General features: G+C 44.4%; 1 protein-coding gene across 1 annotated transcript in view; it reads right to left on the bottom strand.

Moving 5' to 3' along the window:
* The window catches only part of LOC136572933 (NLR family CARD domain-containing protein 3-like), a 106,147-nt gene that overhangs the window by 36,916 nt on the left and 55,462 nt on the right, over positions 1-13,769 (bottom strand). The window contains exon 5 of the mRNA XM_066573968.1: positions 11,936-12,019. Coding sequence (XP_066430065.1) covers positions 11,936-12,019 — 84 coding nt within the window. The remainder of the gene's footprint in view (positions 1-11,935; positions 12,020-13,769) is intronic.

Genomic DNA, 13,769 nt, shown 5'->3' with positions numbered 1-13,769 from the left:
ATGCGCAGGCATATGATGGCCAAGCACCCCACAAGGTGGGACGAAGGCCGTTCACCGCCTCCGGTTTGCACCACTGCCTCTCCCCCTGTGCCCCAACCTGCCACTGAGATCCAACCCCCCTCTGAGGACACAGGCACTACCGTCTCCTGGCCTGCACCCACACCCTCACCTCCGCTGTCCTCGGCCCCATCCAGCAATGTCTCTCAGCGCAGCGTCCAGACGTCGCTAGCGCCACTGTTTGAGCGCAAGCGCAAGTACGCAGCCACGCACCCGCACGCTCAAGCGTTAAACGTGCACATTGCCAAATTGATCTGCCTGCGGATGCTGCCGTATAGGCTTGTGGAAACGGAGGCTTTCAAAAGCATGATGGCGGCGGCGGCCCCGCGCTACTCGGTTCCCAGTTCCCACTACTTTTCCCGATGTGCCGTCCCAGCCCTGCACGACCACGTCTCCCGCAACATTGTACGCGCCCTCACCAACGTGGTTACTGCCAAGGTCCACTTAACAACGGACACGTGGACAAGCACAGGCGGGCAGGGCCACTATATCTCCCTGACGGCACATTGGGTGAATTTAGTGGAGGCTGGGACAGAGTCAGAGCCTGGGACCGCTCACGTCCTACCCAACCCCAGAATTGCGGGCCCCAGCTCGGTGCTGGTATCTGCGGCGGTGTATGCTTCCTCCACTAAACCACCCTCCTCCTCCTCCTCCAACGCAACCTCTGTCTCGCAATCAAGATGTGTCAGCAGCAGCAGCACGTCGCCAGCAGTCGGTGTCGCGCGGCGTGGCAGCACAGCGGTGGGCAAGCGTCAGCAGGCCGTGCTGAAACTACTCAGCTTAGGAGAGAAGAGGCACACGGCCCACAAACTGCTGCAGGGTCTGACAGAGCAGACCGACCACTGGCTTGCGCCGCTGAGCCTCCAACCGGGCATGGTCGTGTGTGACAACGGCCGTAACCTGGTGGAGGCTCGGCAGCTCGGCAGCCTCACGCACGTGCCATGCCTGGCCCATGTCTTTAATTTGGTGGTTCAGCGCTTTCTGAAAAGCTACCCACACTTGTCATACCTGCTCGGAAAGGTGCGCCGGGTCAGCGCACATTTCCGCAACTCCAAGACGGACACTGCCACCCTGCGCACCCTGCAACATCGGTTTAATCTGCCAGTGCACCAACTGCTGTGCGACGTGCCCACACGGTGGAACTCTACGCTCCACATGTTGGCCAGGCTCTATGAGCAGCGTAGAACTATAGTGGAATACCAACTCCAACATGGGCAGCATAGTGGGAGTCAGCCTTCTCAATTCTTTACAGAAGAGTGGGCCTGGTTGGCAGACATCTGCCAGGTCCTTGGAAACTTTGAGGAGTCTACCCAGATGGTGAGCGGGGATGCTGCAATCATTAGCGTCACCATTCCTCTGCTATGCCTCTTGAGAAGTTCCCTGCAAAGCATAAAGGCAGACGCTTTGCACTCGGAAACGGAGGCGTGGGGAGACAGTATGTCGCTGGATAGTCAGAGCACCCTCATGTCTATATCTCAGCGCGTTGAGGAGGAGGAGGGGGAAGAGACAGCTTGGGCCACTGCTGAGGGTACACATGCTGCTTGCCTGTCATCCTTTCAGCGTGTATGGCCGGAGGAGGAGGAGGAGGATCCTGAAAGTGATCTTTCTAGTGAGGACAGTCATGTGTTGCGTACAGGTACCCTGGCACACATGGCTGACTTCATGTTAGGATGCCTTTCTCGTGACCCTCGCGTTACACGCATTCCGGCCACTACGGATTACTGGGTGTACACACTGCTCGACCCACGGTTTAAGGAGAACCTTTCCACTCTCATTCCCGAAGAGGAAAGGGGTTCGAGAGTGATGCTATACCACAGGACCCTGGCGGACAAGCTGATGGTAAAATTCCCATCCGACAGCGCTAGTGGCAGAAGGCGCAGTTCCGAGGGCCAGGTAGCAGGGGAGGCGCGGAGATCAGGCAGCATGTACAGCACAGGCAGGGGAACACTCTCTAAGGCCCTTGACAGCTTTCTGGCTCCCCAGCAAGACTGTGTCACCGCTCCCCAGTCAAGGCTGAGTCGGCGGGAGCACTGTAAAAGGATGGTGAGGGAGTACGTAGCCGATCGCACGACCGTCCTCGGTGACGCCTCTGCCCCCTACAACTACTGGGTGTTGAAGCTGGACACGTGGCCTGAACTCGCGCTGTACGCCCTGGAGGTGCTTGCTTGTCCTGCGGCTAGCGTCTTGTCAGAGAGGGTGTTTAGTGCGGCTGGGGGAATCATCACGGATAAGCGTACCCGCCTGTCAACCGACAGTGGCGACAGGCTTACACTCATCAAGATGAACAAAGCCTGGATTTCCCCAGACTTCTCTTCTTCACCAGCGGACAGCAGCGATACCTAAGCAATACGTAGGCTGCACCCGCGGATGGAAGCATCGTTCTCTATCTCCATCAAAAACGGGGACATTTTTGCTTCATCAATCTGTGTATAATATTCCTCCTCCCCCTCCTGCTCCTCCTCCTGAAACCTCACATAATCACACCGAACGGGCAATTTTTCTTAGGCCCACAAGCCTCAGTCATATAATTTTTCTAAACAATTTTTATACGTTTCAATGCTCATTAAAGCGTTGAAACTTGCACCTGAACCAATTTTTATTTTAACTGGGCTGCCTCCAGGCCTAGTTACCAATTAAGCCACATTAACCAAAGTGATTAATGGGTTTCACCTGTCCTCTTGGTTGGGCATGGGCAATTTTTCTGAGGTACATTAGTACTGTTGGTACACCAAATTTTGGGGGCCCTCGCCTACAGTGTAATCCAATTAATTTTTAGCCCACCTGCATTACAGCTGACATTACATCAGCTGTGTTGGGCACTGCAATGGGATATATTTATGTACCGCCGGTGGGTTCCAGGGAGCCACCCATGCTGTCGGTCCACACGGAGTTGTAACTACATGTGTCCACTTCTAAAGAACCCCAGTCTGACTGGGGCATGCAGTTTGGGCCGAAGCCCACCTGCATTTAATCTGACGTTAGCTCTGCTGTCCAGGGCACTGCAATGGGATACATTTATGTACAGCGGATGGGTTCCAGGGAGCCACCCATGCTGTGGGTGCACACGGAATTCCCATTGCGGAGTTGGGGATTCCCAGTTGTACCTGCCTGTGACTATTTATAAAAAAACGCGGTCTGACTGGGGCATGCAGACACCTTGACAGAATGAATAGTGTGTGGCACATAGGTTCCCCATTGCTATGCCCACGTGTGCAGCTCCTGATGGCGGTGGCACAGAATTATATTTCTCATTGCTTCTGTACAGCATTGTGGGCTATCGCCCCGCCCCTTTTAAAGAGGGTCGCTGCCTAGCCGTGCCAACCCTCTGCAGTGTGTGCCTGTGGTTCCTCCTCATGGCAGACGCACTTATAAATAGACATGAGTGTGGCGTGGCATGAGGGCAGCTGAAGGCTGCGCAGGGACAATTTGGTGTGCGCTGTGGACACTGGGTCATGCAGGGGGGTTGGGCAGCATGTAACCCAGGAGAAGTGGCAGCGGAGTGTCATGCAGGCAGTGATTGTGCTTTGTTGGAGGTAGTGTGGTGCTTAGCTAAGGTATGCATTGCTAATGAGGGCTTTTCAGAAGTAAAAGTTGTTGGGGGGGGCACTCTTGCCGCTATTGTGGCTTAATAGTGGGACCTGGGAACTTGAGATGCAGCTCAACATGTAGCCCCTCGCCTGCCCTATCCTTTGCTGTGTCGTTCCCATCACTTCCTTGAATTGCCCCGATTTTCACAAATGGAAACCTTAGCGAGCATCGGCGATATACAAAAATGCTCGAGTCGCCCATTGACTTCAATGGGGTTCGTTACTCGAAACGAACCCTCGAGCATCGCGATAATTTCGTCCCGAGTAACGAGCACCCGAGCATTTTGGTGCTCGCTCATCTCTAATAATCACTAATAACTTTAAAAGGGTTGCTGATCCTGGGATTATTCCTCAGGCTTATGAAATAGATCTGAAGACTTGAGCATTTATATACACATAAATATGACAAGGCAAAGGCATGGTGTGATTAATTTGCACTTAAAAAAATACCAAAACAGGATGAGTAGAGAAGTAAATACTTAATTAGTCCATTGATAAGGATGTGAAAGTTTTATGGTCTCTGAATTGATGTTAGAGGGTCACCAGACCTGTGTGTTATCTCTGCATGAACCCTCTTGAAAAATTTTGTAGGACGTCCTGTAGTTCGAGTTGGTACCAATTTGGAATACACATGACTTTTTGATCACTTTTTATTGCATTTTTTCTTAGAGAAAGAGTGACCAAAAGAGCGCATTTCTGGCGCTCTTTTTTTTCTGAAGATGTTCATCGTGTGGGTTAAATAATGCATTACTTTGATAGTTCTGACTTTTATGAATGCAGCGATACCAAATATGTATTTTTGTTTTATTATTTAAATCCTTTTATTGGAAAAAAGGTGTTTTTTTTTTACTTTATCCTTTTTTTTTAATAATTAGTAAAACTTTATTGATCTTATTTTTACTTTTTTTCTTAGTCCCCAGAGGGGACAACAATTTGCAGTGCTTTGATCACTCCTGCAGTATGATGTAATGCCATTGTTACGGCGATTTAAATGCTGCTGTTAGAATTGACAGTGGCATTTAAATGGTTAACAGCTCAGAACAGCCACGCGGCTAATCGGAGCTGTTGCCTGCATTGTATGGAAGGAGATTGCCCCGCGATCTCCTTTCATATCTACCCCGACGCTGCAGGACGTGAATGTATGCCCTGCAGCATTAAGGGATTAATATAGTGACTTTCTGCTGTTGTTCCCTTGTCCTCCTCCACCTCTCCACTCGATAGATTTCTATGGAAAATAGCTGTAAGCTAATATCTCAGTTTACATACATCTGTGTATGGATCTTACTGGTAAGTTGAGAGAGATCAATGAAGGAGACAGGCGGGAAGAGCCTAATAAGTGGAGAAAGGTATTTTTCTGTTCCTTTCAGTATTCGGTACTAAAAATAGTAAGTAATCAGCATAAAACCTCAGTCAAATGTTTTAAATGTTTTTTAAAATTAAATTATAAGTAAAATGATATTTTCTAAATTTCTTTTTTTATTACTTACAGCAGGTGGGTCAGATTTCACCTGCGGGAGCCCACAGCGGAATCCCACCCTACCCACGTCCGAGGACAATTATTTACCTGTCTGGGTCTTCTGCGGACCTGCCCGGATCTTCTTTCTCTTGCACGGTGGTTCAGTTTTCTGTACCATGTGGGATCCGCAGCAAAATAGAGCATACTTTAATTGGTTCTCCAGACAAAAGGGTCCGCAAAACAAATCCGCATGCTTTAATGAATTTCTGGACGCTGATGCATCCCTATGTGCGGCTTGATTTGCAGATCAGCCATGTGGGTGCCTAGCGCAGATTGCACAAATCAAACCTGCCGGTGGACATTGGACCTTTGGTACTGTTTGACCAAATAGAGCATGTAATGCAATGTTTTACATGCACACACACACATATATATATATATATATATATATATATATATATATATATATATATATATATATATATATATATATATATATATATATATATATATATATATATATATATATATATATATATATATATATATGTACACACAAACACACACAGTGGGGGAAAAAAGTATTTAGTCAGATACCAATTGGACAAATTCTCCCACTTAAAAAGATGAGAGAGGCCTGTAATTGACATCATAGGTAGACCTCAACTATGAGAGACAACATGAGAAAACACATCCAGAAAATCACATGTCTGATTTTTGACGAATTTATTTGCAAGTTATGGTTGGTGGAAAATAAGTATTTGGTCACCTACAAACACGCAAGATTTTTGGGTCTCACAGACCTATATCTTCTTCATTAAGAGGCTCCTCTGTCCTCCACTCATTACCTGTAGTAATGGCACCTGTTTGAACTTGCTATCAGTATAAAAGACACCTGTCCACAACCTCAAGCAGTCACACTCCAAACTCCACTATGGTGAAGACCAAAGAGCTGTCGAAGGACACCAGAAACAAAATTGTAGCCCTGCACCAGACTGGGAAGACTGAATCTGCAATAGGCAAGCAGCTTGGTGTGAAGACATCAACTGGGGGAGCAATAATTGGAAAATGGAAGAGATACAAGACCACTGATAATCTCCTTCGATCTGGGGCTCCACGCAAGATCTCATCCTGTGGGGTCAAAATGATCACAAGAACGGTAAGCAAAAATCCCAGAACCACATGAGGGAACAAAGTAAATGACCCGCAGAGAGCTGGGACCAATGTAACAAAGGCTACCATCAGTAACACACTACGCCGCCAGGGACTAAGATCCTGCAGTGCCAGACATGTCCTTCTGCTTAAGCCGGTACATGTCTGGGGCCGACTGAAGTTTACTAGAAAGCATTTGGGTGATCCAGAAGAGTATTGGGAGAATGTCATATGGTGAGATGAAACTAAAGTAGAACTGTTTGGCAGAAACACAACTCGTCGTGTTTGGAGGAGAATGGATGCAACTCAGCATTCTAAGAGCACCATACCTACTGTGAAGCATGGGGGTGGCAACATCATGCTTTAGGGCTGTTTCTCTGCAAAGGAATCAGGACGACTGATCCGTATACATGAAAGAATGAATGGGGCCATGTATCGTGAGATTTTGAGTGCAAACCTCCTTCCATCAGCAAGGGCACTGAAGATGAAACGTGGCTGGGTCTTTCAGCATGACAATGATCCCAAGCACACCGCCAGGGCAATGAAGGAGTGGCTTTGTAAGAAGCATTTCAAGGTCCTGGAGTGGCCTAGCCAGTCTACAGATCTCAACCCCTATAGAAAACCTTTGGAAGGAGTTTTTGCCCAGCGACAGCCACAAAACATCACTGTTCTTGAGGAGACCTGCATGGAGGAATGGACCAACATACCAGCAACAGTGTGTGCCAACCTTGTGACGACTTACAGAAAACGTTTGACCTCTGTTATATATCCTTTTTGGCAATGACAAAGTATTGAGGTGAACTTTTGTTATTGACCAAATACTTACTTTCCACCGTAATTTGCAAATAAATTCGTTAAAAATCAGACAATGTGATTTTCTGGATGTGTTTTCTCATGTTGCCTCTCATAGTTAAGGGTCTACCTATGATGTCAATTACAGGCCTCTTTCATCTTTTTAAGTGGGAGAACTTGTACAATTGGTATCTGACTAAATACTTTTTTCCCCACTGTGTGTGTGTGTGTATATATATATATACTCCATCCACAACTTCACCCTTTAACTGCCTACAATATATATATATATATATATATATATACACTACCGTTCAAAAGTTTGGGGTCACCCAAACAATTTTGTGTTTTCCATGAAAAGTCACACTTATTCACCACCATGCGTTGTGAAATGAATAGAAAATAGAGTCAAGACATTGACAAGGTTAGAAATAATGATTTGTATTTGAAATAACATTGTTTTTACATCAAACTTTGCTTTCGTCAAAGAATCCTCCTTTTGCAGCAATTACAGCATTGCACACCTTTGACATTCTAGCTGTTAATTTGTTGAGGTAAGCTTGAGAAATTGCACCCCACGCTTCTAGAAGCATCTCCCACAAGTTGGATTGGTTGGATGGGCACTTCTGGCGTACCATACGGTCAAGCTGCTCCCACAACAGCTCAATGGGGTTCAGATCTGGTGACTGCGCTGGCCACTCCATTACCGATAGAATACCAGCTGCCTGCTTCTGCTGTAAATAGTTCTTGCACAATTTGGAGGTGTGTTTAGGGTCATTGTCCTGTTGTAGGATGAAATTGGTTCCAATCAAGCGCTGTCCACTGGGTATGGCATGGCGTTGCAAAATGGAGTGATAGCCTTCCTTATTCAGAATCCCTTTTACCCTGTACAAATCTCCCACCTTACCAGCACCAAAGCAACCCCAGACCATCACATTACCTCCACCATGCTTAACAGATGGCGTCAGGCATTCTTCCAGCATCTTTTCATTTGTTCTGCATCTCACAAACGTTCTTCTTTGTGATCCAAACACCTCAAACTTGGATTCATCCGTCCACAACACTTTTTTCCAGTCTTCCTCTGTCCAATGTCTGTGTTCTTTTGCCCATCCTAATCTTTTTCTTTTTTTGGCCAGTCTCAGATATGGCTTTTTCTTTGCCACTCTGCCCTGAAGCCCAAAATCCCGCAGCCGCCTCTTCACTGTAGATGTTGACACTGGTGTTTTGCGGGTACTATTTAATGAAGATGCCAGTTGGGTACCTGTGAGGCGTCTGTTTCTCAAACTAGAGACTCTAATGTGCTTATCTTCTTGCTTAGTTGTGCAACGCGGCCTCCCACTTCTTTTTCTACTCTGGTTAGAGCCTGTTTGTGCTGTCCTCTGAAGGGAGTAGTACACACCGTTGTAGGAAATCTTCAATTTCTTAGCAATTTCTCGCATGGAATAGCCTTCATTTCTAAGAACAAGAATAGACTGTCGAGTTTCAGATGAAAGTTCTCTTTTTCTGGCCATTTTGAGCGTTTAATTGACCCCACAAATGTGATGCTCCAGAAACTCAATCTGCTCACAGGAAGGTCAGTTTTGTAGCTTCTGTAACGAGCTAGACTGTTTTCAGATGTGTGAACATGATTGCACAAGGGTTTTCTAATCATCAATTAGCCTTCTGAGCCAATGAGCAAACACATTGTACCATTAGAACACTGGAGTGATAGTTGCTGGAAATGGGCCTCTATACACCTTTGTAGATATTGCACAAAAAACCAGGCATTTGCAGCTAGAATAGTCATTTACCACATTAGCAATGTATAGAGTGCATTTGTTTAAAGTTAGGACTAGTTTAAAGTTATCTTCATTGAAAAGTACAGTGCTTTTCCTTCAAAAATAAGGACATTTCAATGTGACCCCAAACTTTTGAACGGTAGTGTATATATATATTGTAGGCAGTTAAAGGGTGAAGTTGTGGATGGAGTATATCTCCCTCCCAGGTTTTTTAGTCTGGACAGGGTCCAGACAGGGTCTGGACTGGTCCAGTCCACAACTTCACCCTAGTTCTCAGGAAGCTCAGCTGCAGGCACTGACCCCGTTATGGGAGCATAAAAGACTGCAGCTCCAGGGAGTCAGTGTCTGTCAAGCTGAGAAGGGAGAAAGACCTTACAGTGTGGACCTGAGCACCCTGCGTGGTGCGTCTTTGCATCTGTTATTTTGGAAAGGACTTTTCTATTTGCTTTGCCTGGTGTGTAACTTTCAGTAAAACTGAAGTAAGTTTTATCTACTCTCTAGTCCAGTGTGTCCTTGCCGCCCCACCCCCTGGAGGACTTTCTTGCTATATATATATATATATATATATATACACACATACTATAATATATGTATATAAAAGCAGATAGAGTAGGTAACTGTAATAGTATAATTTTTAACCCCTTGAGGACCAGGCTGTTTTGTACCTTAAGGACCAGACACTTTTTAGGGATTTTACCCATGTGGCGGTTTTACTGACGTATTTTGTTTCATTTAGCTACCAAAATAATTTTTACTGTGTTTTTTTTTTCGTGACATATAGGGCAATTTTTTAAATATCCTTTTTACTGACTTTTATTTCCGTTTTTTCGTTTTATTGCGGGTAAAATGCTAAAAAAAATTTTTTTTACATTTCTAGTTTTTTTTTTTTACTTAGTATATTTATGCTAAAATATAGTATGGGAATGGGTTCCTCTATTTGCTTCAGACATTTTCATATATAGTATGTATGGTTTTGGTTTGCAGGACACATACGGCAACGGTTTTGGTTCGCGTTGGCTTTGCGTTATTTTTTTTTCTTATGTATGTATTGTTGTTTACTTCTGTAATATTGTTTTCTTTGTGTATGTAATCATGTTTCTTTTTACTATCTATGTCCCCCGTGATGTCATATAAGACCTCTGGGGGACATTCATTTTTTTTCTTTTTTATTTGACACTTTCCCACTGTAGCTGGGGCATCCATAGGACCCTCAGTTACAACAGAAAAAAAAATCACCTGTAGTGACATTAGTCACTGGCAGAGCTGGCATTAGTCACTGTAGCAGTGAATCCCAGTGGTCACGTGAACCCCCCCCCCCCCCCCCCCGGGCTCCTGTAGTGAAAGTTACACTGTACTTTCACTTTCCAGTACACAGTGCTCATTGAGCATTGTATACTCGGGAAAGGAAGAGGCAGGAAGGGTTAAAAAGCCCTCCTGCCTTCTCCTCCGGGTTATCAGCTGTCACTAACAGCTGATAACCCGTCCTGCCTCTAATTCATTGCAGAGACAGGAGGCTTAAAACGCCGCCATAATTTTACTATCAGTATTTTCATATATTCAAAACAACCACTGTTATTTTGAAGAACTATGCCAAAATTTCAAAACGGCACATAAGAATCTTGTCTTGATAAGTGTAATAATGCAATTTAGATCAGCCAACCAGGCCAACTCAGGTCTAATTTGTCCAATGGCTATCTTGGTCCAGACCGTTGTGGGAAGGAATGCCACAGACTGTATAATTTTTTCAATAAAACAGTTTTTTGGTTTTTTTTATATGTTGTTACTACTTCCATGAAGATCAAACTTGTGCAGCCATGTGCAGGAGGCTATGTGGCTAATACCAGAGTTACATCCCAGGAGCCACAAAGTCTTCAGTGACCACTCATTCGGTAGGCAACTTGTCCCTTAGGGTAGCCAGTTCTTACTATAGGTACCTTTACATGGGATGACTATTTCCTGAATTATTACTGGAAACAGTGATTTCAGGCTATATCCACCCCTACTACACATGGCCACCATCAAGGGAACTGAGGGAGAAATTGCTCAATTGCCGAAGTCGCTTATTTGCAGCAGAACTAAAAATTAAGCGACTGTCGGGCCGCGTAAACAGGCAGCGACCTGTGTACTGTGAATGGAGGTGGGCAGGCCAGGATGATCTCTGGCTCCATTCATAGAACCACTGTCACTTCTGTGTAATGCACAAGAGTGGTAGTCGGGCGGTAGGCCATGGACGGTCCTCCGTGGTAGTCCTCCCCTTACTGTAACAAAATGCACTAAGTGCCTGATAACAGAATAATATGCATATTTTGAATACAAATGGGCACTGTTCAGTGAATTCATATCTAAATTCTGTCTTCACACTCCGCCTTTCATTGGGGTTGCTTATAGGCAGTAGCATATTGTGCATATAGGAACATCTGGGCCTGGAGTCACTGCAGCTCTATACTGCAGAGCTGCAGACACTCTTTATAGTGATGTAATGTGCTCGGTACCCACTTCTATGGGTGCTGCATTATGTCTCCATTCGACTCGGAGTTTGTACAGAGCCTGGGCATGAGACCTAAAACTAAGATGATGTTATACAGCTTAGGTTAAGCAATAACATAAATACGGGCAATGTTTGCTATAAACCAACATCCATGTCTATATATGAGAAAATCCAATTAATATAACTCTTCTCAAAATAATGGGTAAAATCCAAGGACTTGTTTACTGCCGGGTCTCCCCACCGAGCAGGCAGCTAATAAATCTTATTATTCAAGAAGCGATCCACAGAATAGATTTCTTTAAAAGAAGATGTTGCAAGTGTCTTTCATCAATAATGTATGTATATGTTCCACAGAAATATCGCTATTGTACTGCACAAATGATCTGCTTAAGGTCCGCCGAAGGTGTGAAAAGGAAGGAAGAATATTCTGAAATGGCCTGTTTGACATGCAGAACCACGTTATAAACACAAGCTTACATTATGCTTAAAGATGCAGGATGTTTTATTCATCATACATCTTCAGTGGTGGCCAGGATCAGATTTGAGAAATACTACAGACACCAGCCAGTGTCTTACATAGGTGGAAATTTCACAGTAATATCAATTAAAAGCTATGTCCTCTTACCATAATCCTGTCAGGGAGTGATTATGTGGAAGGCTTTTGCAAAGTTCTAAAAATTCTTCATCTTCTAGTTGTGTCCACCCAAGGCTATAAAATACAAAAAAAGGGCAGGGTTAGCAGTTCCAATCTATTAATATTGGATCTGATGAAACAATATATCATATATAGAGGTTGGACACTACTAAATAAGTAACAAATGAAACGACAGAAATTACATGTGAAGTAGTCCATACAATTAAATAGTCTATTCTTAGTCCAACATAGGCAAATAAAAGGAACATAAACCTAAACTGAACAGAATGTTCTAATTATAACAGAAAATCTTTAGTCACAAGCTTCCCAGATCCACTGGGACAGTTCTGAATGGTTATATTACATTAATGTGCCCTTCTAGATTTGAATCTAAAAGGTCCCTATTTAATAGTCTGGGAAGAACAGGTGGTCTCTCGGTTTGGGATAGGCTCAGGTGACTTGCCAGCAGATGCAAGTGCAGGCGGATCTCTCATGGCATAAATCACACTTTATTCCATCTCAGCTCTGGCCAACCCCACTGGTGGTATGGCTGCGCACCTTAACTGGCACAGTGGTAGTGATCGTAGGGTTTGTATCATGGTAGCCGTTGAGAAAACTCATGTTCCTGTTGCATCATTAACTGCTTTATTGGAACTGGAATAGAACAGTCTTAACAGATGGGGAACACTGGCTGCAGCTTACTTTGAAGTGCCTTGGAGGTCAACACTAAGGCCTGGGTGTCGGGAATCTTCGCATGTCTTCTCTGGCTTCACGTTTAGGCTTCAACTCTGGAGGAATCACTTTGAGCAAAAATTGCTGCCTCATAGAACATGCAGATTCCTACTTCTGTCCTTTTATATCACCCCATGACCTCCTATGTTCCTCCTGCCTAGTGTCATGTAACTCAGGTTAAAAGAGTAACATTCCACGTTCATTATACCACACCAAAATGTGTGAGGGCACATAGCTTGAACAGTCACAGTTTTGCGCAATACTAAAATGAAGAATGCAATACTTCTCCCCCCTCCCCACTATATCTAGATCAGTGTTCCCCAACTTCAGTCCTCATGGGCCCCCAGCAGGCCATGTTTCCAGGATTTCCTCAGTATTGCACAGGTGATGTAATTATTGTCCGTGCCTCAGACATTGCCAGAGGTGTTCTTACTATAGGATATCCTGAAAACATGACCTGTTGGGGGCCCGTGAGGACTGGAGTTGGGAAACATTGATCTAGAGCTTTGGGTCTTATAAACCTTCTCTAGTGGAAAACTGTACTATAAGGAAGAAGTTACTAGTTTTACCATCAAATGGCAGACCATTGCAACATCTTCTCAAAAGCACTGGGCACATGAGGTGGGAACAAACCCCAACCTTTTTGACTTCATGTACCTGCTACGTATGTAATCATCTAATTTAAAATGACATAATATGTTAAGACAATTTGTTTTTGGCCCTTTGAAATCTACATAGATCGTGTAAAGGTTCTGTGTTCCCATGTGTCCACTGTCCTATAATCAGATTTTATAAATAGACATTGCTTTGAGTTCTTCGTCTCTGTGCTTCAATGTTCAATATGAAGTGTTATTTACTACTGCAATATTAAGATGTAGTCAGTGACACTTCAGATTTATCACTAATTATGCAATTGTTTTCCGTATGACATATTATCAATTTTCAAAAAGAAAAAAATCCAAATGTTCTCTATAAACTAATATTATGTGAACCAGTAGAGGTCCATTGTGTTAACTTCTAGTATTCTTCCCCTGCTTGACAGAACCAGCAAGTATTCCAGTTAATCATACCCCATTTATGGAATACATTACTG

Source organism: Eleutherodactylus coqui, chromosome 7 (genome assembly GCF_035609145.1).
Source record: "Eleutherodactylus coqui strain aEleCoq1 chromosome 7, aEleCoq1.hap1, whole genome shotgun sequence".
Taxonomy (NCBI): domain Eukaryota; kingdom Metazoa; phylum Chordata; class Amphibia; order Anura; family Eleutherodactylidae; genus Eleutherodactylus; species Eleutherodactylus coqui.
The sequence above is the reverse complement of the archived record's forward strand: the minus strand, read 5'-3'. Positions and strand labels throughout refer to the sequence as shown.